Raw genomic sequence first — 24,327 nt, 5'->3', positions numbered from 1 at the left:
AACACTTTCAAGAAAGTACAAAGTACAAGTAATGATATGCTAATCGTAATGAGTAATTTAATATAAGTTATAGAATTAGTACATTTTTTTTTTTAAACAGTAACTTCAATTTATTATAAAAATTGTAATGGTATAACATATACTTAAATTTTTGTATTTAATTAATATATATTTGTGAAATAATGTGTGTGTATATAATTATATATATATATATATAATTTTATACAAGTACTGTAAACATATTTAGCATATATTTGTGACTATAAATATAAAATATTTTATATTAATTCATTTTAAGTTGCTCTTTAATTCATTCAATAAGATGGAGCCTATTACCATTTTTTCACAATTTACACTGATTTCCAAACATTCGTTACCTAGCATTTTTATTGTCAGTAACACCAACGATTCTGATGCTAATGTATGGGCGGCAAATCTGTAAACCAAATGATATTTGTACACTACAGTGAAGTGATACATTTGAAAGCTTTTTTTCTTGAAATTCAATTAAATTTAAATATAATAATATAATATAACATAATAAATATATAAATTGCTGTAACTTGGCTGAATGTCAACCTGAAGTAACTAACCTGATTTCTTCATCACTGCTAGATATCACTGCAACATTTGCAGTTTCAAAAATAGCTTGAGAAAGAGCTTTTTTATTTCCAGAATATTGTACTTTTGCTACATGTTCGTTCATACCCTTCAATTTAATTTTCTCATCGGTAAACATACGTTCTGGTAATATCACAGCTCGTATTATTTCTCCAATTGGCGGTTTAACAGTAACCGAGCATGAATATTTTTCTTCCCCAATTGCAAAATCGATACTAAAATTTGCCGGTTGCGTAGAGTCATTGAAATTGATACCCAATGTAGAGGATAAATTGGAATTAATCTCCAGTAATGGTATTTGCGTGAAGTCATGGATCAGCATACCTTTTGGTAAATTCTAAGGAAATAAACAATTAAGATATTTTCTAGTAATTGCAAATGTATCTAAAAATTAAACAAAAATTTTAACACATCAATAATTCACCTTCATTCCCATTTGTATTTCTTTAATAGGCTCGTTACCTTCGTTGGAAAACGTTAATTCTATGGTAACAAAATGAGCGCTTACTAAATGTTGTGATCTTGTAAACCTGTATTCAATCTTTAAACCATGACCGGTAATACTATTTAACAATTCAGATTTCTTCACTGGAATGAACGAAGTTGGTACTTCTCTAATATCATTTGTAATATTGGAATTCATTGGAGTAAGAAAACCTGCTGTACTCAATGGCATAACAGGTGTTATTGGAATGACTGCAATAATATTATAATAAAATGTAAATGTTTCTTTTATAAATATTTAGTTTTAAGGCGGGTCAGTTAACGAAAATCAACTGTAAGTAATTTTCTAGATAAAAATTTAAAAATAAGTTTTTATATATGGTTTTCAACACAATTGTAATGCTATATCTTACCATCGTCTAACTCTAATAGAAGATCAATGTTACTTTTTGGTTTTTCTTTTGATTTTTGATTTGAAAGTTTATACTTCTTCTTCTCTTCACTCTCCTCGGAATCTTCAGAAGTTTCTTCAGAATCTGATTCAGTATCTGACTCGCTATTAGAATCATCAGACTTCTTATCCTCGTTATTCTCGTCATTCTCAGACTTGCTAGTGCCTGATGTGTATTCAGATGAAACGCTGTTTTCATCCGAAGAGTCATTTGTTGAAGTATCTGAAGATTCATTGTTCAAATCTAAAAATTTGGAATAATATGTTAATCTAGAAGTTTTACCTTTCTGTATGTAACTTTCTGTACTCCTAAAATTTACCTTCCACCACACTTTCTTCGTCACTGTAAAAAGATGATTTTTTTCTCTCCTTTCCTTTTTTATCTTTTTTATCTTTTTTATAACAATATACTTCTCTTGCGTCTATCACATCGGTACTTGCAATATCCCTCACGGATGGATCGGGAGCTGCATTAGGAAAAGGTGGCAAAGGCCGATAACCAGCACATGGCATGTCCAGATAGTGTGATAATGTACCCAATTGAAATTCTGAGTTTTTAAACCTAGACGTTAAAGTTGGTGCAGGTTTTGGAGCGAGAAATATTCGTTTTGCAAGCTGCAGAAGTTTCTTTGTCTGATCATCCTCATCAAAAATAAAACGCCTTAAAAAGCGTGCACGATCTCTAATGTCATAATTTTGATCATATTTTGCCAGCTGAAAAACATACTGAGAAAATGCTTTGGTTTGTCCAGGATTATTCAAACATAGCTTTACAGCTAAGTTTAAAATCTGTAGTTTCACTATGTCTTGCTCGTTTATAAAGTTTTTAGCCATTTTTCTAAGAACATCTGGTGCTATCTTAGGTACTCTATCGGAATATTCACCCAAGAGCCACAAAATCGATGCCCTCGCTTGTGGTATAGTTATGAAGTCCATTAATTTAGCCATATGAGCAATTATATTTTTATGTTCATTCGGTTGAGTTTGTAAGAGTTTTTTTATAACCACCACACTTTCTGCTACAACAGCTTCTGAACACGGAATTAGGTGAAATATTATAATTAGAGAAGCATTAACTCAGAGTGTAATTATACATTCGATAAGTACTCACCATCTCTGTTACTCAGCAAGGAAACTAATCCATTCAGACATGTATCGGTCACCTCTTTTATATTACTTGCGCATCTTCCAATTGCTTGTATACTTGCTCCCACGAATTCTTTATCGCTACTAGAAATATATGTTTGAAATTCTCTTAGGATAACTCCGATGCTAGTTTCTGTTGCTAAATTCGTTAAAATATCCAATTTTAGAAGCTTTATATGTGTAGGATCAGAAGTTCTTACAAAGAACGACTTAAGAAACGGTTCAAACATCCCCTGTACAGAAATATTATGAATTATGGTTTGCATAAAATTCTTAATTATAAAAAGAGTCACAAAAGCGATATTTTGTATACATATGTTCTATGTATACAATAAATCGTATTATCGTTAAATATAATAAGTACTTACATTACCTTTCTGGTAATTGACATGCTAGCAATGCAATGAAGAACTACACTCTGCACTTCCCTGTGTCCTCTTAATAACCTTATGAGTGCTTTAGCAGCAATAATTACTTCGCTTCGTGGTGCTGTGTGATGGTATAATTGAGACACCGCCATTACCACAGAGGCATTTCTACTTTGTAAAAGGGGTTTTGTGTTTCGTAATAATAATCGGTGATCAGGATCTAACGATAATTTTGGTTTCTTTGTATTAGATGAATCAGAATCAGAATCGTAGAATGGGCGATTTTCGTCTTCTTCTATATTCTATAAAAATAATTTTCAAAGAATATGTATATTGGTTATACTGTATATAATTTTAAGTAATTATACATACATCTATGTTAGGATTAACAAATTGTGTTCGTCCATATCTTGTAAGCATGTTCACTATGACAACTTGGCCCCACTCGTCAACATCTACTAACAAGTTACAGAGTTTTCTGTAATTCTTGTGTATTAAGTCTATTCTTTCAGGACAAACTTCTTCGAAAGCCATTACTGCTGAACCCACAACTAAAGTTGTCTTATCGGATAACAGCTTTTCTAAAACACTTATCAACTCCTCTTTCTGATCAGGATCTAAAGAATAGAGCTTAGGTATTGCATGGGCAGCAGTTTTCCGAACATATGGCGACATATCGCTAGCCGAATCCTTAATAGCAAGCATTACAATAGGCACAATCATAGTAACACGTATGCTCGAGAGCACCCTTAAAGCACTGGCTCTTATTAACTGGTTAGGATCTTTCAATGCTCGCTGGAATGTAGAAATAGATAAAAGGGCAAGATCTTGTTGGTCTTCTGCATAACGGACTAAATACACATAAACTAATTTTTTCACTTCAATATTTTTAGATACAACATTTTTGACTACAGCAGGAAATAATTCCGATGCATCTCTTCCTTTCGCTATCATCTGAAAAACACATCTCACTTTATTTGTTTTATCCATGATAGGATTAAACCTCAAATTAGTTAAGAATTATAATAGAACAATTAATATTGATTTAATTATTTTTATTAAATGATATAATAAAAATGTTTAACCACTTTGCCAGGCAATGAATTAACAGCCATATACAACCAAACATTTGATATAATGTAGCATCGATGAAATACGTCACAGAAGAGCCAATCCATGCATAGTACATAATTTCATGGAAAGTAGTTAAACAGTTTTAGAGTAAAATTAGAAACCAATAGTTTCTAAATATTATACAATACAATTATATAACAGATCCAAAAAATATATTACCCCAATTATACGTTTCATAGCTTCCAGCTTAAGTCCATCTTTATTACTGTCCAACATTTGTTTCAAATCGTCATGTCTAAATGAAAGAAAACCGTTTATACATGTAATGCATATATGTAAACATATTTCATTGTGTTTCATTCCGTTTTTGATTAAATATATTTCCATTAACATTTCCAATAGTCAGTCCAGCATTACAGAATACCATGCAGATGCAACAAAGTCAAAATTAAGACAAGAAAATAATTGTGTTTAAGAAAGATTTAAATTAAAATATGTAAGTAGATATATTTTAGTTATTGGAAACTTGAGAATAGTCTTAAAATATTTTAATTAGTAGGATAATAAAAGTAAGTAATATGTTTACTTTTTGTAATCAGAATGAAAAAATCCGCCAGAAGCAGGATCAGTTGCAAGTTCTACATCTGCTGTACTTGACGGTCTGTCATTGCTGTAAGACCCTCCGTTATTTGATAAGGAATTCGCAGCAGCAGTTAACATTTTCTTTATTTTCAATTAATACGAAGTAATTATTCCTTTCTCGTTTCGTTTAGATTTCACTATAATTCATGAAACTCGTGCAGTAAGAATTTACTGTAAGACGTATCCACTCAACACATATCCATTTTGTTTAGATCTGTTTAGATCCAATCAAACCAGTCTACTGTCTACTGCAGTCTACTTGTACTTCGCAAAGATTCTCGCTTTGCATATCGAAATATATCGAATGAAACTTTAAACGAATGAAATTTGATATGCAACTCTTTCAATGTTGATTTATTTGTAATACCTTTAATTTCAGCATTATACTTTGCTACAATCGAAATTTTCAGTGAAGAATTGCGGCGATACTAAAAATACCAAATGAAATATGTATCATATATCGAATACACCTACCGTCTTTGATTCGTTTCATTTTACAAGAGAAAATCACTAGGAAAGAATAGCGATCTCTAGAGGATCACTAACAATGAGTTCATAGGGTCACCGCTCGCTAAGCCGCTCTGTGACCGCTCACAGCCGTGTAAGCCTACAGATTTTTCGCTCCCAAATATAGCGACCGCTCTCTGTAGCTATTGGCTACTAAATAATAATAATAATAATATTTTTCAAATAGCTAATTTTTTAATTTTCGAATTACCCGTCATTTGTGACTCTTTATTACGATACCTTTAACTATACTCTAAAAATTGGAAAATTTATTACAATTAGAAATCGAGCTTTTGGCCCTGACCACTAGGGAAGAATGCCACCTTCCCACTAGGGGGAATGCTAGTGACACACTATAATTAAAGAAATCTGTGGACTGAGGAATACAAGAGTGAATTACACATATATCTAATGAAAGAAAGCGGTTCGCCGATAATACCGATCACTTATTATATTGGTAATGATATTCAAAAAGGTTTTCTTTCTCTTTAAATTATATAGGAATTTTATGCTGTCTTTTAATAGTGTGGCTACATTTTCTGTAGAAATAAAAATAAAATCGTACGTGTGTGACAGATATAGCGAATGCTGTGTGTGGGCGTATAATATATGATAATATATGATAGAATTTCATTAATGCATTTTCCAAGTATAAATGAAACGTTGAAACTACTTTGAAAGTTATCTTTTTCCTTTTAAAATGTTTGATCGTTATCTACCGTTTATTTTTTTTTTTTTATTTAGAACGAATTATGCAGAACAAATGTAAGGTACCCTAAAAAAAAAAAACCGGACATGCAGTAATTTTTACATCGTTTGCTAGAAGAATTATTGCAATTGGTTTTACAATTATGGGTAAGTTACAAACGCTCGTACGCGCATCGAAAACTATTTTATATTTCATGCATTTCAGAAGATTCTATGGAAGCACAGAAATGGCATCAGCATTTATCTTTACTGCGAGAACAGTATGTTAATTTGTATAATGCAAACACAGAACTTCAACGTGAATATGCTATTGCTACAGCAAGTAAACAGGAGTCTGGCTTTATCGGAAGACTCTTAATAACAATAGCATCGTTATATGGTCAACATCGCTACAGGTCTATAATGTTTTGAAATTATAATTATATATGTGAATGTTACAAGTAATGATTTTTTTTTTTTTTCATTTCATAGCGATGTAACCATCAAATTAGTAAATCAAGAAATACCTGCACATAAATTTATACTATCTGCTAGAACAGACTTTTTTAGTGATTCAAAACTTTCTGAAGTGACTAATTTAGGTAAAATGACAAAAAGTCGATAGAAATACACGAAAGATAGTTACATATACATAAATAAATTCTGACATATATTTGTAGATTGGTCTAATTTAGAGTCCAGTGTTGGATTAGTATTGTTAAAATGGATTTATACAGGAAAAGTATCTCAAGAAAATTTAACATTGGATTTAATGAAAGCAGCATCTAATTTTCAATTGGTAGAATTAGTTGAACAATGCGAGACATATTTAATTGGAATTGTAGGACTCAAAGACTGCGTACAATTATATGCAGCTGCCGAAGAATTAAGTACCCAAAAATTAAAAGAACATTGCAGCTCTTTGATTTCGGCCCATTGGGTAAGATGAAAGCAATATCTACTAATTTCTTTAAATACTAATTATAAAATGATTGTATTAAAAGTTTGTACATTTAGGAAGATTTAACTGGTGAAGACTTTAAAGAAATGCCTGGTTCATTGTTATATAAGTTATTGCAAACGAAAAGTAAATACCCATTACATGCTGCTATTCGATTGATGAGGGAAGATGTGGTTTTTTTATATTTAGTGGAAAACAATTCAGGGGTAAGTTATAGATGTTAAGTTAATATTATACAAACTTTTAGTCTTATACAATAGATATCACGAAGGTGCGATATAACAAATTCATTCTCTTAAATGTTCACATTAATAAGTATATTTATATTGTTTTATTTTTTCATTTTAATAAATGATATATACAAATTTTCACAGATTGCTTTAAGTACTTAAGTATTATGATGTAAATATTAATTTTCACAATCTATTGACAACAAATATGTGCTGCAATATTGCTCACCTTGTTAAGTAAATATTCTAGCATGCAAAAATATTATTTTAGTTTATTTATTTAAATACTTTTGTATCACATAGTCATGGTTTCTTAAAATTATAATAACTTAATTGTACGATACCTTATTATTATTTATTCTTAATATGAAACTATAAGGAAAAGTATTCTTTTTTTTATTTCATAACAATAAGTATTTAGAATAAAAATATTATGTTAACTTTGCAAATAGTGATGTCGCTATTAATATAAAAATATGATACATATTCATGATTTGAATTGATTTTGATGAATTGCATAAGTGAAAACTGCAAAAGCAATATTCCGGAGGACCTGCCGGAGCTCCTCTATCTTCACCAATGAAACAACCTTCTTCATAAGCTGTTGTCACAATTTCTTCTTTATTTTGCCATTTGTTTTCTATGTAACTATATATAGGAACTGCACTTTTTTGAGGTGCACAATCTCTTTCCACAGCTGTGATTACAGATGCTATCAAAGATAATGAATCAATAATACATTACATATACGATGCTTTTCCTAATTTATAATTTGAAATAAAATAATAATGCACTTACATTTGAACTTGTAATGAATAGTTTTTTTCCTACAAAGTGTCGATGAAGGACAGAGCACTTGAAATCGAGCACTTCCATCGAATTGCGAACATAGCAGATTAGTTTCTTCGTGTCCTGGTTGTGTTGCATAACATTTGAAGCATGATATACCATCTGCATTTACTGATATTATAGTTTCTAAAACTGTTTAATATTTTCATAATTTAAAAAAGGAATTAAATATTCTGTAGTAATTTTCATATCAAATACAATAAATGTAAAGTAAATGAATAAACTTTAATATATAAAGTTAAAATATCCTAAATGTGTACATACACACAAAAATTGCAGCAATTAATACACTTTGCCGGTGCTTTATTAGGAAAGTCATCTCATTTATGCTTGAATTTAAACCAACTAACAGTAAAATATTTATTTTTATTTTAAAAAAAAGTTTCTTTTAACATTATTTATGCTTGTTATCGGTCAGTTTTTGTATGTATTTATTTAATTTTTTGTGTTATGGCTTTAATATTCAATTCATCATCATCACAATACAAATCTGAAACAATTGAATCAATTAAACATGGGATTATCCAATTTAACAATTAATAATATATTAACTAAACTCTTTAGCGATGTCCAGGAAATTTGCAGGGTTTCAGGAGTCAAAAGAAACATTGATATGTGTTTTATAATTTGAGTTTATTTAGGGAATCTATGTTTATGGTTTGATGGTCATCGATTACCAAGCTTATGTCAAACTAAAAGAAACAATTAAAATAACAAATAAGTTACTATTTTAACTTCATTTAGAATACAGTTTTCCTAGTTTTTATTTCATGACCACTGACTTATAACATAAGCTGAGTGTTTAACAATCAATGATCCATAACATAAACACAGATACCCTAAATAGATCCATGCTACCTGCACCAATATTCGTGTTATTTGAACCTAACCACTGATAAAATTAGCTACAATGATTGCAAAATATCGGAACAATTTTTTTTAGAGGAAGCCTCAAACACATTATCAATTGTAATTTTTTAATTGGTACATAATTTGTTTATTTTTTTCAATCTACTTAATGACACAAAAAATTACATATACATTATAGCAATTTTTTGCAAATCCTCATGTAATTTTTTATACAGATGTAAAATAATTAAAACTAATCTTTTTATATTTAGGTAAATACATTATTCATTTATTTGTAATCTTATATAATTTATTTTATGAAATTTAAATTCAGATCATTTAATTTAAGTTTTAGTAGATAATGTTTACAATAGAATTAATTATAACGTTATCTTAAAGAAAAATGTAATGCTGACTCAAAAATATTAAAATCGAATTGTTAGTCACTATAGCTATATTGTTAAAGGATAGATAAGTTTTAGTCAGTGTATAGCTATTTATTTCGTATGTTATTACAGCAAGCATTAGTACATTAATGTAATGTTTTTTGTTCAATAACGAGAAGTGTTTACAAATCAAAATATTAAAAAAGCAATTTTTTGAGGGTTAAACAATTAGAAAGTTTTATTTTTAATGTGTTTGTTTTTAATAAAAGAATGGACTTACAATGGATCTAAGCTTTTAAAGTGTCAGGCAAGAATTTGTGGAATTTATAAGTAATTAGATGTTTGAAATTTATTTAAAAGATAAAGAATTTGGTGTCTATGCTTGACATTCAATTGTTGAGTAAGGTATTATCCAATTACGCACTGACACTTGTTCCTAGCAACACTTTATTAACATTAACTAAATGTCACATTGCAGCGTCAGTCTTTCAATTAATCTTTTACGGTTCTGCGATAAAATACACTCATTAGTCGGAAGTTGATTGTGGTTAGATGACTGTACCATACGCCACGTCATGTCCTCTCCATCCTTTACAATCACATTTTCTGTTACATCGAAATGTAACCTTTATATTTTTCTCCACATACTTTTCTGCACTGACGTCTGTATTCTTTTAATACTAAAAATAATGTTGATACATACTGCTACAACACATATGTACACATGCATCCGTGGTGGGCGTATGCGCACTGTCTTCTAACATAGAATTAAAATAGTGGTTCTCAACCGGTTCATAAACAGGATGCTTATATCTACTATCATCTATTATGACTGATACCTTTTTATCAACTAATGATATGAGATAAAAATGGAAAAGTAAGCGGATTCATTATATTTTATGGTGAATACGATGACTAAAATCAATGTTTAGTTTATAATACGTTTCAAATTATACATGTACATTCATGTTCATTTATTTGTTGATGGTGCGTAGCTTGCAATTGGGTATAACACTTAATATAGTGCATCATCTTGCTGATTACATACACAATTGATCACTTTGTTGTATTTATGTGTTTTAGCTACCAAAAGCTGTAAATGCCCTCGATCAGAAGGGAGAAGTACCCTTAGAAGCTGCTTTAAAAACACGTCAACCGTCATTAGCTCGTACTTTAGTTGAACATGGGGCTGATTTAAGTGCAAAAGATTTGAGAGGTCTTTCTTTACTTCACGCTGCAATTTTTAAAGGAGATTCTTATTCGGCAGAATTTATAATAGAACAGTTGGAAAAAATTGGTAACACGCAACAGTTATGCGAAGCTGTAAAGATTACAGGAAATGCACAGGACATAGAAAATCCTGAGGATCTTGAAGGATGTACTGCTTTGCATTTGGTAGCAAAGCACAACACAAAAAATATGTTAGCCATTGGATCCCAATTACTTCAAGCTGGTATTGACCCTAATTTACAGAATCAGAAAGGATGGTATAATATTTCAGTTACTCTTATTTCACAGCATAAATTTTGAATAACTTTACTATTATTACTTTCTATTTTGCAGGACTGCTTTGCATAGCTGTGTCTGGGAACAAAACGAAGCTCTTTTTGATATATTGCTTCAATATCAAAATGTACATTTAGATAAAACTACTAATGAGAATGATACTGCATTATGTTTTGCAATGAAAATAGATCCATTCAACGAATCTTTCGCTACAAAACTTTTATCTAAAGGTGCAACTCCCAATCCTGTATACAAAAATACAGGAGACACTTTGCTACATGTTTTAACCCGAGAATGCAAAGAAGAGGCAGCGATATTTTTAATTGATTATTGCAAGGATAATCTAATGAAAAAAAATAATGATGGATGTTTAGTTTTACACGAGGCTTGTAAAGTTGGTTTGAAAAATTTAGCTAAAGCTTTATTAAAAAATGGGTTTCCAATAAATGAAGTTACTTTGTCAACTGGAGATGCACCGATACATCTTGCTATTTCGAATTTATATTTCGATATGGTAGTCGAATTATTAAATGCTCCCAATGCAAAATCTCAATTACAATTAAAAAATAACGCAAACGAAACACCTTTAAGCTTAGCTATTAAAGCTCCACTTAAGAAAGGCAAAGATATTGTTTTGGCTTTAATAAAAGCTGGAGCAAATATTAATCAATGTAACGAAGAAGGTTTGACATTATTGCATCAAGCAATACTGAAAGAGGATTCAGCAACTGCGATCTTTTTATTAGAAAATGGTGCAGACATGAATACACGGTAAATACTTTAAACAAAATTAGAGAGAATGGAATTTAAATTTGTGCTCTATATTGACATATATATTTTAACGATTTTATATTTCCTTAGGACTACAAATGGAGAGACCCCGTTACAACTTTCTGTACATTGTAGACTGGGTGAAGTGGTAGAGGCTCTTTGTAAAAGAGGTGCGGATACTTCTGTGGGATGCCCATTATGGGATGCACTAGATTCGGATCAAGAAGATATAGCATCTATTTTAGTTAAGTATGGAGCTGACACTGACTGTTGGAGTCCTGGCCCAGATGGTTGTCAACAAACATTATTACACAGAGCAATCGATGACAACAAAGAAGATGTTGCACAATTTCTTATAAGAAGGTATGTAATACGTTTAAAATGCACAATTCATATTAAAAATTATATTATATTTTTTAAACAATATTTATTTTAGTGGTTGTGATTTAAATGCACCAAGGAGACCTGGTTCAGATGGTAGAGGAGGTGATGAGGCAAGAGATGAATGTACCCCGTTACATTTATGCTGTCAATGGGGACTAGAACAAGTTGTTCAGACACTTATTGAACATGGTGCCGATGTGAATGCTCGAGATGCAGAAGGCAAAACTCCAGTACACGTAGCCATACAAAACCAGCATTCACAAATTATTTCTTTATTGCTTTGTCATCCTAGTATAGATTTAAATAAACGAGATAAGAAAGGTTTGACACCATTTGCAACAGCTTTAACATTTCGAAACAATAAGGCGGCGCAAGCAATATTGGAACGACTTCCTAAAGCTGCCGAACAGTATGATAACAAAGGTAGAAATTTTTTGCATACTGCCATTCAGAAAAATGACATGGAAAGCATTTTGTTCTTGTTATCTATACAGGTGAACATTTTTGAAATTACATGTTTTCTTCAGCTTCTTATGCTGTATCTATTTGCGAAATATTTACAAAATTAAACAACACACATACATGTAACTGAATCAGTTATTTTGTAGGTAGACGTGAATTCCAGAGTTCACGATGTCACACAAACTCCACCTTTACATCTAGCTGCAATCAATGGAAATGAAACGTTGGTTCGAAGTTTAATTTTGGCTGATGCACGCGTTAATGATACAGACGCAAACAGAAATACTGCGTTACATGCCGCAGCAAAAGCAGGTCATGCTGCAGTTGCATCTGCTTTATTGCAGGTAATACAAAATGGTTTATATATTTCTGCAAAGAAATTTTTATGCATAAATATATTTCTTTAAATAAATACAAAGTACTTTTTTCGTATTTTACAAATCATTTTGTAACAAGATTTGCTTTTCTTGCAGAACGACATTAACTTTGATGCAGTAAATGCAGATGGAGACAATGCATTGCATGTAGCTGTAAGAGAAGGTCACGTATCGGTAGTGAGAACACTTTTGACTGAATGCACACTGGATGCAGAAGCAGTGAATTTGAAGGGAAGAAATCCTCTGCACGAATTAGCTAGATGTGGGAAAGATAACGCTGCAACTATTTGTGAACTTTTCTTGGAATGTATGTCACAATACCCAGTAAATAATGCAGGTAAAAAAAAATATTTGAAGAAAAATATTAATTACATTAATACAATAATAATGTTGTACATTAATCATTTTATGACAAATTAAAATAAATATCTTCTTTAAGATTTGGACGGTAATACTCCCCTATTAATTGCTTATATGAAAGGCAATGGTCAGCTTTGCCGTACTTTGGTAAAGGCTGGTGCATGTTTAGGATCTATGAATAAAGAAGGCATTACAATTTTTAATTATCAAGTAGCAACAAAACAATTACTATACAGATTGTTAGATTCCTTAACACAAGAAGCACCATGGGCCGATAAAGATCTTTGCTTGGAGTGTGGTACCAAATTTTCACTTACGATGCGGAAACATCACTGGTATAAAAACTATGAAACAATTATATACAGAATAAATGCACATAATATACGGATGTAAAACTAATCTAAACAATTTTTTTAGCCGCCATTGTGGTCGAATTTTGTGCAATAAATGTTCTGGTCAAGATGTGCCAATTGTAAAATTTGGATTAAATAAACCAGTGCGTGTTTGTGCGGTATGTTTTGATGTATTACAAGTAGGCGCTGAATGAAAAAAAGACTTCAATAAAAAAGAAAAAAGAACATTCATATGTAAATAAAATAAATGTCATTCCATATGCATTTTTCATGGAAAATAAGTCTGCATAATATTATGCAAGCCTGAGTATGTATATTTTACTGTATTATATAAGTATCCTTGTTGAAAATTTGTTAAATTTATAGTTACTCAATTTTAAATACAGATGAAGGAATGTCGACAGAAATTTAATACCCATTCATAAATTATCATTTATTCCTCATAATAATTGTACATCTACAACATATGAAGTTACCTTATAACACTTCTTAACATAAGTCCTATACTTTTACGTGAAATGCGATCTTATTTCAGTTTACTGAAAAGTGTTTCTGCTACACAATGATCTACGCATTCTACATAATCAATTAATTCTTCGATACATGTTTCGTCTGTATCACTGTTTGAATTGACACGATCGTTACATGTTGTCAGTTGGTTTTGCAAAAAAACGCATTTTTTTCGTAGAGCACATTTTTCCTATAGAAAGAATAATCTTTTATATGTGTGGATAAAACTATTCTACTTTTTTTTTTTTTATTGTAAAAAAGAATAATAATATTCAGAAAGGTACTGTTACTATTTCAAATTTATAACTTTATATCTGTACAATAGAAAGGGCTTGGACATCAATGCAAATAAACGTAAACTGACATGTATTAAAATTGCAACAAAAAAATTTATATAATGTACGATAATAAATTGTTTTGTTCTAATAGAAAATAAAAAACTGGACGAAATGAACTTTCAACTTTCTGCAAGTTTATATCAGCATATATAAAAAAAAGGACTATAAGTATTGTACTATAAGTGATTTGTATTATAATACAAAATGTTATATAATAATTTTTACTCACACGGAGTATTTTCTGAGGATCAACCAACTCTTCGTCTTCTGCTTTCACAGTTGGGATGTACTGTTTAATGAAATTTTTCAGGAAAGACATAGTTTTATGAGTAGTGTTTATTTCAATTCTGCACAGGTATTCGATCAATGAATTGAGAATATCCAATTGTATACAACGGGTTTCCAATATAACGATAGTGCTACAAAAATGAAAAGCTAGAACCATAGAACCAGCTAGATGGAACAAGGTAGAGTTTATGTCCGTTGGATTGGATTGGGTGTATGTGTAGAGAAGTACCATTGGCTACATCCAGGCGGCCACCACTTAACGCTTACTAAGCCGAATGAGCCTGAGTGAGCGCTCACGAAGCGGGTTAGTAAGCGGTGGCCTTCTAGATAAACCGTTTGATCAAAGGATACACCCATTTGGTTTACTTTTCGGCATTGGTATTTAGTATTATGATGTGACTATGCATACACTTACACATGAAAGTATCGAGAAGTTGCGAGAAAAGAAAGGAAGACAGTAGCCCTCTATTAGCGGAGTAATAGAAATTGAAAACACATTGCATATTTCAATAATGAGTATAACACTAAATCATACCAAGTCCATGAATGCGTTTGATTCGGTGTTCATTTGCATTGACAAGCGATGTTATTGTCACTGCCGTAGTTGTCATGTTCTCATTAGGTCCAATCTAGTTACCGTTACAGCTAATTCTACTGGAATCATTGATGAAAATGTACTTCCCTTGTAAATGAGTTTAAAAACAGATCGACCAAAAAAATAATGTTTTACACATGATTAATATTTATTAGAATATACGTACGATTATATGAAACAATTTTCATTTAAATAATGCTAGTCATTTTTTTCCATAATCTTGTTATCTCAATGTGTGTAGAATAGTAATAAATATGTATGCGGAAGATGATAATTTATTTTGTTAGTTTAGCCAATAAAATAATAGATATATTATATAATTATCATATTATTGTAACTTTTATGTAAATACTTACAATTAGTATATCGCGTCAATACTTTTGTTAAGTACTGTATCTACAAGTGCGCATGATAACGCGCAATTTTTTTTAAAGGAAGACAGTTCATTTGTCAATGAGTGGCTGAAAATTCTCTTAGATCGAAAAGAGAACAATGCGCGTATGTCATTATTACATGGAAAGATTTCCAACAATAATTTTGCGATACTATCGATAATTAATTATCGTTGCGAATTATTGGTAAATATAAATACATAGAATGCCAGCAGACGACGCCGACGTAATGTTGAACAATTCTTTCAACGACACTAAAATTTGTGAGTCAGGGCAGATTAGAAAACGAAAAAAAAATGTTGAATATTTAGCTCAACCATCTAATTGGACTTTCATTTGGTGGATTTCAGTTTAGCGATATTTCGTAAATATATTATGCATTTCGTTTATCGATAAGAAAAGTATCCGTTTTCATTGAAAATGTTCGTACGATTTGTTTAGTAAAATGGTCAAAAGAGCCGTCATGGTCTTTCTAACAAGGATGGCGTCATCCGAATGTGTTCGCGTAGTTTTATCAAAGCAATGAAGTTGTTAAAATTTAGTCAACACGTACTATCCACTAAGTTAAAGTGAAATAAGTTTCACTAAATTGATTCGTTCCCGTACCATTGTTTATACTACCGATTAATACTCGATAAAAATTTGGAAAATCAGGGCGCAGTGCGTTGTGCTAGCAGTGAGCAGTCAAACATTGAGGTAGTTTTGCGCTGGTGTGTCTGAGAGGTAGTATCGATAATCCTCTATATTTTTCACGAACAGTCAACAAAGAATAAAATGGAAACAAGTTACGAGGCTGATATCTGATTCACGTCCACACACTAAACATAATGTTATAGGAACAAGTCGAAAAATTGCAAGTTTTTGAAAAAACCGGAACGTTTTGTATAAAACTTAAAGACTGTGTTTTCCATAAGAAAAACTTCCCCTCTGTTGGAGTCTATACAAAGAAATAACTGTAAAGAACATATTACAAGGAAGACTGTTTAAGAAATGGTTATCGTTATCGTTTCTTCCAATGAAACTCCAACCTAAAAGCTTTAAAATGTTTGAGGTTATGTTTTATTGAAACATGAATTTCTCTCATTAACGGACGAAGCAACTTATCAGGACAAGAAAAACAAACTGGATGTAAGTTAAAAATAGAAACAGGTCTTTTTATCGTGTATCTGGTTTTTTTCATAACAGAAAGTATTCGTTGTGTTGATATAGTAAGGTTTTCTATATTTTCTGTTAAAATCTACCCTTTTATGGATTCGTTTAATTAGTTTCTCCCAATTTTTCCATTTCTAACTTATACTTTTAAATTACTTTGCATTTTCGTTTATTATATACTACATTACAATTGTATAATATAATTAAAGATGTCAGCTTGCATGTAACAATGCTATCAATTTTTATTAATGTTTCACATGTTTTATATAATTCTCTAATATTATACGTGTATCGAATGTATAATTCGTACAATATAGACTTGTTTAATGCAAACTACTTTAAAATACTTGAAAAATTCATCGTATTTATACAATTTAATGTATGCTACAATAATAACATCAACTTATCATTGCATTTTCTGTATGTCTGTTTATAGCAATTTATATGAATGGATGATGCTTGGAGGCAATGAACGGAATGGAGAGACATGGGCATGGACATGGACACTCACATGCGCACTCGCATCGTCATCGTCATTCACATGGGAATTCACAAAGTATATCCCAAAACTCAAATCTATCGTCGAAGCATAGCCACACCCATGTAACACACTCGCAGAAGGATGCATCTGCTGTACAAATACCTCAGAAACCAAGAAATTACAAGCTACTAGTTGATCCATTTTTAGTCAAAGGTGCAACAAAATTGTACAGATACGATGGTATGGTTCCAGGAGACCCAACTTATCCTGAAGTTCAACCTCGAGACCCCAGATCACAGTTAACAAGAATTTGGACTCGTTTAGAACAACTTGACCTGCCTGTACCTAGATTTAAAATTGACTCTAATTATTGCGGCGAACCACCTCCACTCGAAGTAACATTTTGCCATTTAAATGACAATATCGATAAGACTTTTTTAACAGACATGGTTCAAAAATTTGGAATTGTAGAAGAACTCACTGTTTATTATCATCCTTTAACTAACAAACATCTTGGAATTGCGAGAGTGATATTCGAAAGTACGAAAGCTTCGAAAGCATGTGTAGAAAAATTAAATAATACATCCGTGATGGGTAAAGTCTTAAGAGTGTTCCTCGATGCATTTGGAGAAGAATGTAAAAAGATCTATGACGAATTAACTGTAGAAAAAAAAACAGAAAAGAAAATTGAAAAAGAAACAAAATCTGAAAACGATCAAGGAAAACAAACACCGATTGAAAAAATTATTCCTGAAGAAAGAGATGATTTCAGAAGTAACAAAAAGATAACATCAAGTATAGAAAAATCCAGAGATACGTATGTAGAAAACTCTAGATACAGCAAATATAGAGATTATCCTACGCCTAGTGGCAGTACTGGAAGCGATTTAGGCTATGGTACTGCACCCAGTGAATTAAATTATTCTAGTAATTATTCTCAAAATTCTACTCCAGCTACAAATTATGATTTCTATTATAGTGGTTATCATCATCAACCTTCGAATAATTATTTAGCAAACATACCTCAGAATCTACCACAAAATCTTCCGATGCAACAAAATTCAAGTTTATGGTGGGGAGGTAACACAGGGCCAACAGGTTACGCGTCGTCTTCTATGTGGCCTGTGCAACACGGGACAAACTTAGATAATCCTAATTCTAATGTAGTTCCAATTACGAAGGCTTCTAATGCGAAAATGCATCATATTCCTAAAAAAGAAAAAGAAAAAGAAAAAGAAAATCAAAGTGCTACAAAAATCTCATCGGGTGAATCGCCAATAGAGACTCGTAAAACGTTAGACTTGGATACAAGAATTGCTATGCTATTAAAAGATAAAGCAGGAGGAATGGCACCACCCTTCTTACAGTTCGGTAGTGATTCCGAAGATGAGAAAAAGTCTGTCAATGCGGATAACGATATGCTTTCGGAACCACCAAGCCCTTTTCTTTCTCATGAAATGTATAAGTCATGTTTTGAAAAGATGAGGAAAAGGAATAAGGAACGTTGGAAAATACACGAAAATAGTATTAATCAACTTTCTGTTGACGAAGAATTAGGTAGTGTTATAAGTTCGAGCGAAGATGAAGCATTATTGGGAAGTTATAGTCCGGCTCCAGATGATATTGAACCAGAACCACCGAAAGAGCCACCACCTCCACCTCCACCCGATGACGATAGAATGTCATTAAGTCCATTAAGTTCAGGAGATGAAAAAATTGAGGAGGTGATTATGTTAATAACATATTCAGCGATTCAGAACCTTATTTTCATGTCGTTACAAATATGAAATATTTTATAATTAAAATACACAGGTTATAGCTCAAACAGAACCTACAAGTCAGTTGTATCCAGGAGCTGGTTATCCTGGACATCTTACCCATTATCCTACCAGTGATATGTACCATTGGCCACGACCATCGCAATATCCGTACCCTTATGGAACAACATACTTACAAAGCCATTATCAACCTAATACCACATCATTTTCTGGTGCAGTAGGAAATCATCAAGGAGCAAGCTATTATCCATCCTTCCAGTCACGGCTTCATGCTATGGCAAATCATAATATTACAAAAGATAATCCACAGGTACATATATTTTTTTATTTGCACATGCACACACACACACACGCGCGCGCACACACACACATATGTATATGTATATCACTATATACGGCAAATCTCCTTAAACTACCTAAATTTTCTGCTCCACAAGCGATCAAAAAGTTATACCCGCTATTTCCTGGAACTTGCTGTGATTTTTTTCTTATTCTTTCATTTTATTCCGGTACTTAATCTAATGTAATCTCTTCCCCATCATAAGTATAGATTTATTGAATTTCAATTCCTTGTTTCCTTTAACTAATTGAGTTGGGTCCTGATAGAGAGGTAGTTTGAGAAGATGTACTGTGTATACTATATGCATACATATATGTATATACTAGGGTGGTCCTTAGCGATAGATAGTCGAAATTTTTTTTATGAATTTTGTACACTCATATTCTACAGTGGTTTCAATATGTAACACAATATATATAATTTCAACGTATTTTGAAATTTAATATATAAAACTGTATAAATGGGAACATTTGTTGTTCTATGTTGAATAAGTTTGTCCACCTATGTAGAATTTATTTTGTTGTATTGCCTAGTGTATAAATGATATTTCACTAAATTTTATATGCATTAAAACCACTGGAAATCAAACTAAAATTTCGGTCATCTATAATTTCAGAGACAGGCTATTGTAATCATATGCACTTTTTGAAAGATCGTTTTCATATCAGTAGATATATAAACAAAATTAATGCTAGGTAGATGGACAAATTTGGTACACCAATGGAAGCAACGGCGGACCTATGTTTATGTAGTTTTACATAAACTATTGAAATATTTTTTTGGAAGTTATTTTTGCATTTATTGGAGCCATTCTGGGGGTTATCTTCAACAAAATTCTGGTGTGAAAAAATAAGGGTCACCCTAATCTACATATTATACATGATATAACGTATATATGTACATGAAATTTAACCATTGAAAATTTAGGGTCCTACTATTAATGGAGTATTAAACAGAGTTGTAAATGAATTGAAACAAATTTTAAAAAAGGATTTTAATAAGAAAATGATTGAGAATACTGCGTTCAAACTGTTTGAAGTATGGTGGGATGAAAAGAAGTCTGAAAAAAGTCAAAATCAAGGAGGAGATAATACTATTGTTAATAATAATGGTAATAAAGAGGAAAGCTCGAAACCTCAAGGGATATCGTTGCTTTTAGAGCAAGCAACTCCGCTTGGATTTAATTATGATGGATTTGGGTTGGGCATTAGAGCTAGTATGCCAAAGATGCCTTCTTTCAGGGTAAGATATTTCTTGTATTATATATTTGTAATTTTGAAGATATTTCTACCAGCCTTATACCGGATACTTATATGTATTTCAGCGCAAAAATAAAGCTCCAAGTCCAATACCACAAGATGAAGATAGTCGCCAATCTGATCATGGTGATACTGAAATCATAGAAAGTGATAGTGATCTTGACTTAACGTCGGTACAAAAGGTTAAAAGGCCAATTACTTCTCTTCCGAGTGTTTCATCATCGTCGTCGTCGTCGTCGTCGTCAACGACGTCGTCTTCGTCGTCATCGTCATCATCAAACGAATGCAGTAGCGACGAAATGAGCTGCAATGAATCTTCTAGCAGTTCTAATGATAATTCCGATGAAGAAGTATGTTCTGGAAACTTTGAAGATGAAGTATATATTAGATTTATTATATTGATATAATCTTTAATTTTCAGCAAGACACAGACAGTCGTATGTCAGATCAACGTCCTTTGGCTTGCAATAGCGAAGATCCTGATATTTTAACGGAACTTGCAATTCAAAGGTCGCTAGATTGTCCAACCCCAACTGGTAGAGAAACACCAATACCGAACATTAAAATAAAAGATGTAAATTCAAATGAATTCCCACAATTTGAAAATGAACCCAGCCCCATATCATCTCCGCTAAGATGTGAAAACAATAAAGAAGAAATCGAAAAAATAAATGAGAAATCTTTCAATGAAGAACATTTCGAAAAATCTAGAGCAATGAATAAAGACATAGAAGTAAAGAATGTGGAAGATGAGACACAAAATATAGCGAAGAGTACGTATACTTCACCAGTAAAACAAGAACCTCGCGATATGCAAAAAATGGAAAATTCTGCAGCGGAAGCTTTAATAACGTTAGCTGGACAAGATAATATTATAAGACATCGGAGTCCAGGACCTTTACAACCAAATATTATTAGAGCTCTTCAAACTATGTCTGCTAAGTACATTAATGATGAACCGATATTAAAAGAATCGGAAAAGATTGAAATGTTTAGTGAAATACCTACTACCGATTCGGAGGAAGAAAGTTTAGAAATTAGAAGATTAAGGTATCAAGCTGAGACTGATCTTCGATTGAATGGTCAACAAAGTCCAAGTTCGCCTGGTTCGCAAGCTTCACAAGTATACATGGAACATTCTTATTCATTACCCCCATCACAACCAGAAATACCGGAGTTTGTAGTTCGTGTACCTCCGACACCAATAAAACCTGTAAAAATGAAGTCCTCGAAGATTATAAAACTGGCCAAGGGAAAAGATAAAACTCACAAAGTAGAAAAGCGAAAATCTAATAAATACACGAAGATACATCATCAAAATCATCAAAATCACGAAGGAGAGAAAGAAAATATTCAAAATGAATTCGTTTATGAAAAGTATCCTCAAAAAGTTGTCCAGGAACCAACGATAACATACAAAGAACGAGATCTTATGTCAGAAATGGCTATTTTGTACGAATTTTTAACTAGAGGTATAGATGCAGAGGATGTGGAATATTTAAGACGAAGTTACGAAGCTTTATTAGCCGATGACAGTCAAGGTTATTGGTTGAATGATACGCATTGGGTCGATCATCCTGCTACAGATATTCCAAGCCCTGCAAAACGAAGAAAAAGAGACGAGCTTAGATTACACGCAAGTGGAAGTGCAAGAACTGAAGGATATTACAAAGTTGATGTGCGAGAAAAAGCTAAACATAAGGTATGATTTTTCTTATATTAATACTAGGTTCACGGAAATTTTTTTCAGATTTCTGTTACTGAAAAGATAATGCTTTAATAAGTGAAGTCGATTTACTCAAATTAATCAGAAAGCTTGAACTAAAATGAATCTCGATATATGCTTGTCCTTTTATACGGATAAAGATCAACATAAGTGGTTAGCAAAAAGTATAAACAGTTTCTGTAAAACCCTGTGAAATGTGGAATAAGTAAAAATGACCGTGGTCCTAGTAAACCTAGTGTTAATATTTAACTAATTTCCTTTTATAAAAAAAGTAGTTATATGTTACTGGTTGGTAGTGTTACTTAAAATTATTTTTTAGCATCATTATGCGCAAAGTATACAGCGCAGTAATGATATCGAAGATAATAATGGCCCTTATGCGGGAGGTGATGGTACAATGAATGGTCCAAAAAATAACACTAAAGCGTTAACGGGTAAAATGCAAGCTCTGTCTCGTGAAGCTCGAAGTAATCAACGCCGCTTATTGACGGCTTTCGGTATCGACACCGATAGTGATCTTCTTAAATTCAATCAGTTGAAAGTAAGATTTAAATTATTGTATTTTATTGTAAATATTTTAATATACTTAAATACTTATCAATATTTTACCATGTTTTTGTATTACTATAGTTCAGGAAAAAGCAGTTAAAATTCGCTAAATCTGGCATACACGATTGGGGTTTGTTTGCTATGGAACCAATTGCAGCTGATGAAATGGTTATTGAATATGTTGGTCAAATGGTTAGGCCAGTTGTTGCTGATTTAAGAGAGTCTCAATACGAAGCTACCGGAATAGGTAGTTCTTACCTTTTCCGTATTGACTTGGATACAATTATTGATGCAACGAAGTGTGGCAATTTAGCACGGTTCATTAATCACAGCTGCAATGTGAGTATTATAAAAAAGTCTCAGAAGAGAATTTCTCTCTTCTATATACTTCCGACTACGATATCATATTGAGAATCTACTACAATTTATTATTTCTGTATAAATAGTTTTCAGATAAATAGGTATAAATAATATTATCTTAGTGAGATTATTCATTTCTTCTTCTTCTTCTTTATTTCAGCCGAATTGTTATGCAAAAGTAATCACAATCGAAAGCCAAAAGAAAATTGTAATCTATAGTAAACAACCAATAGGAGTTAACGAAGAAATTACGTATGACTATAAATTTCCATTGGAGGATGACAAAATTCCTTGCCTATGTGGAGCCCCTCAATGTCGGGGTACCCTGAATTGAAGCGTTCATAAAATGATATTGTTCGTCCCTTTTTCCTCTCTTCTACACTTCATCATACCCTACTCATATTTTTGTAAATATTTCCCCATGTAAACATTTTATAAAATGCAATGGAAAATGCTAAATTATGTTAATATATGCTCCTTTTCTTTTTTTAACATCCTTTCCATTATTGCAATAATATGTCAGGTACCCAAGTGATTTTGGAAACACTTATCATGTTTATAGTTTGTAGATTGTTTTTGTATAACTTGAGATTTTATTCTTATTATGTTTCTGTTAAAATAAAATAATTTGTTGAAAAATTGAACTTATCCCGTTCGATATGATGGTATCCAAGAAAATGATTGTTTTTTAACAAAATTATTTAAATGTAAATATACAAGTACTTTTTTATAAAAATTCTATAGCATATGTTCAATTTAATTTTACAATTGAATCATTTTCTCCATTACTTCATAGCTTTTTCCTTAGAGGGGAAACATTCATGTTTAGTATAAGTACACTGAGGTACAGTCAGAGATACATGAAAGAGATGGTTCAGGGGGTGATTTGAAACAATTTTTTCCTTAGCGCAAGTGTTGTTTCAAATCACTTGAACTACCCCTTTCAAGGACTACCAACATTTTTATATTGTTACGCCGGGGAGTTGAAGCACGTTGAAGCACTTTCATACCGTCGCAACAATATTTATTCATTACAAAACTACATTCAAATTTTCGCGCCCTTTTTCTTCAACATAATAGCCATCTAGCGGTGAAAAGGACCAACTAAAATTTCGACCTTTGGTCAGCGCC

The 24,327-nt window shown here is 31.8% G+C and overlaps 5 protein-coding genes across 9 annotated transcripts; 2 read left to right on the top strand and 3 right to left on the bottom strand.

Annotated features, from left to right (window-relative positions):
- Window positions 1-53: 53 nt before the first annotated feature.
- LOC128879824 (AP-3 complex subunit beta-2) lies at window positions 54-5,225 on the bottom strand. Its single transcript, XM_054129334.1, has 10 exons — window positions 4,691-5,225; window positions 4,324-4,399; window positions 3,403-3,984; window positions 3,036-3,332; window positions 2,628-2,895; window positions 1,837-2,547; window positions 1,479-1,760; window positions 1,046-1,317; window positions 594-958; window positions 54-436 (listed from the first exon to the last, which is right to left on the bottom strand). The coding sequence occupies exons 1-10, from the start codon at window positions 4,822-4,824 to the stop codon at window positions 289-291; spliced, it is 3,135 nt and encodes a 1,044-aa protein (XP_053985309.1). The 5' UTR covers window positions 4,825-5,225; the 3' UTR covers window positions 54-288.
- A 356-nt stretch (window positions 5,226-5,581) lies between these two features.
- LOC128879378 (rabankyrin-5) lies at window positions 5,582-13,835 on the top strand. 4 transcript variants are annotated; one of them, XM_054128456.1, is made up of 14 exons: window positions 5,582-5,710; window positions 5,998-6,108; window positions 6,167-6,356; window positions 6,433-6,542; window positions 6,621-6,880; window positions 6,958-7,107; window positions 10,299-10,702; window positions 10,779-11,492; window positions 11,583-11,855; window positions 11,929-12,370; window positions 12,485-12,682; window positions 12,812-13,052; window positions 13,155-13,410; window positions 13,493-13,835. In XM_054128456.1, exons 2-14 carry the CDS (start codon window positions 6,105-6,107, stop codon window positions 13,620-13,622), a joined length of 3,372 nt encoding a protein of 1,123 aa, XP_053984431.1. In that variant the 5' UTR covers window positions 5,582-5,710; window positions 5,998-6,104; the 3' UTR covers window positions 13,623-13,835. The 4 variants fall into 4 exon arrangements, with proteins under 4 accessions (XP_053984431.1, XP_053984429.1, XP_053984432.1 ...); XM_054128457.1 differs by lacking the exon at window positions 5,582-5,710 and adding an exon at window positions 5,749-5,902; XM_054128454.1 differs by lacking the exon at window positions 5,582-5,710 and having other exon boundaries at window positions 5,746-6,108.
- LOC128879379 (uncharacterized) lies at window positions 7,214-9,977 on the bottom strand. 2 transcript variants are annotated; one of them, XM_054128459.1, is made up of 4 exons: window positions 9,496-9,977; window positions 8,245-8,470; window positions 7,930-8,112; window positions 7,214-7,843 (listed from the first exon to the last, which is right to left on the bottom strand). In XM_054128459.1, exons 2-4 carry the CDS (start codon window positions 8,297-8,299, stop codon window positions 7,563-7,565), a joined length of 519 nt encoding a protein of 172 aa, XP_053984434.1. In that variant the 5' UTR covers window positions 8,300-8,470; window positions 9,496-9,977; the 3' UTR covers window positions 7,214-7,562. The 2 variants fall into 2 exon arrangements, with proteins under 2 accessions (XP_053984434.1, XP_053984435.1); XM_054128460.1 differs by having other exon boundaries at window positions 9,778-9,977.
- An 11-nt stretch (window positions 13,836-13,846) lies between the features above and the next one.
- LOC128879380 (cytochrome b-c1 complex subunit 6, mitochondrial) lies at window positions 13,847-14,739 on the bottom strand. Its single transcript, XM_054128461.1, has 2 exons — window positions 14,506-14,739; window positions 13,847-14,128 (listed from the first exon to the last, which is right to left on the bottom strand). The coding sequence occupies exons 1-2, from the start codon at window positions 14,719-14,721 to the stop codon at window positions 13,955-13,957; spliced, it is 390 nt and encodes a 129-aa protein (XP_053984436.1). The 5' UTR covers window positions 14,722-14,739; the 3' UTR covers window positions 13,847-13,954.
- Window positions 14,740-15,598: 859 nt separating this feature from the next.
- On the top strand, window positions 15,599-23,932 carry LOC128879377 (histone-lysine N-methyltransferase SETD1). The gene is made up of 9 exons (XM_054128453.1): window positions 15,599-16,679; window positions 17,140-18,908; window positions 18,997-19,272; window positions 20,230-20,544; window positions 20,627-20,911; window positions 20,983-22,263; window positions 22,607-22,828; window positions 22,918-23,175; window positions 23,357-23,932. The coding sequence occupies exons 2-9, from the start codon at window positions 17,172-17,174 to the stop codon at window positions 23,528-23,530; spliced, it is 4,548 nt and encodes a 1,515-aa protein (XP_053984428.1). The 5' UTR covers window positions 15,599-16,679; window positions 17,140-17,171; the 3' UTR covers window positions 23,531-23,932.
- Window positions 23,933-24,327: the final 395 nt, after the last annotated feature.

The sequence above is a fragment of the Hylaeus volcanicus genome, chromosome 7 (assembly GCF_026283585.1).
Source record: "Hylaeus volcanicus isolate JK05 chromosome 7, UHH_iyHylVolc1.0_haploid, whole genome shotgun sequence".
Taxonomy (NCBI): Eukaryota; Metazoa; Arthropoda; class Insecta; order Hymenoptera; family Colletidae; genus Hylaeus; species Hylaeus volcanicus.
Note: the sequence above shows the minus strand (reverse complement) of the source record. Positions and strands in the feature narration are given on the sequence as shown.

Bases quoted from the DNA above. Each gene is read 5' to 3' on its own strand.
- LOC128879380 (XM_054128461.1), bottom strand. From the start codon at position 14,721: ATGGTTCTAGCTTTTCATTTTTGTAGCACTATCGTTATATTGGAAACC. The intron at 14,129-14,505 runs GTGAGTAAAAAT...TTCTTTCTATAG, and splicing joins ATCCTCAGAAAATACTCCGT to GAAAAATGTGCTCTACGAAA.
- LOC128879379 (XM_054128459.1), bottom strand. From the start codon at position 8,299: ATGACTTTCCTAATAAAGCACCGGCAAAGTGTATTAATTGCTGCAATT. The intron at 8,113-8,244 runs GTATGTACACAT...AATATTAAACAG, and splicing joins AATTGCTGCAATTTTTGTGT to TTTTAGAAACTATAATATCA. The intron at 7,844-7,929 runs GTAAGTGCATTA...TATCTTTGATAG, and splicing joins TATTCATTACAAGTTCAAAT to CATCTGTAATCACAGCTGTG.
- LOC128879824 (XM_054129334.1), bottom strand. From the start codon at position 4,824: ATGTTAACTGCTGCTGCGAATTCCTTATCAAATAACGGAGGGTCTTAC. The intron at 3,333-3,402 runs GTATGTATAATT...TTATTTTTATAG, and splicing joins TTGTTAATCCTAACATAGAT to AATATAGAAGAAGACGAAAA. The intron at 959-1,045 runs GTGAATTATTGA...TTATTTCCTTAG, and splicing joins AAATACAAATGGGAATGAAG to AATTTACCAAAAGGTATGCT.
- LOC128879378 (XM_054128456.1), top strand. The intron at 6,543-6,620 runs GTAAAATGACAA...ATATATTTGTAG, and splicing joins TTCTGAAGTGACTAATTTAG to ATTGGTCTAATTTAGAGTCC. The intron at 12,371-12,484 runs GTGAACATTTTT...GTTATTTTGTAG, and splicing joins TGTTCTTGTTATCTATACAG to GTAGACGTGAATTCCAGAGT.
- LOC128879377 (XM_054128453.1), top strand. From the start codon at position 17,172: ATGAACGGAATGGAGAGACATGGGCATGGACATGGACACTCACATGCG. The intron at 20,545-20,626 runs GTAAGATATTTC...TATGTATTTCAG, and splicing joins CAAAGATGCCTTCTTTCAGG to CGCAAAAATAAAGCTCCAAG. The intron at 23,176-23,356 runs GTGAGTATTATA...TCTTTATTTCAG, and splicing joins TCATTAATCACAGCTGCAAT to CCGAATTGTTATGCAAAAGT.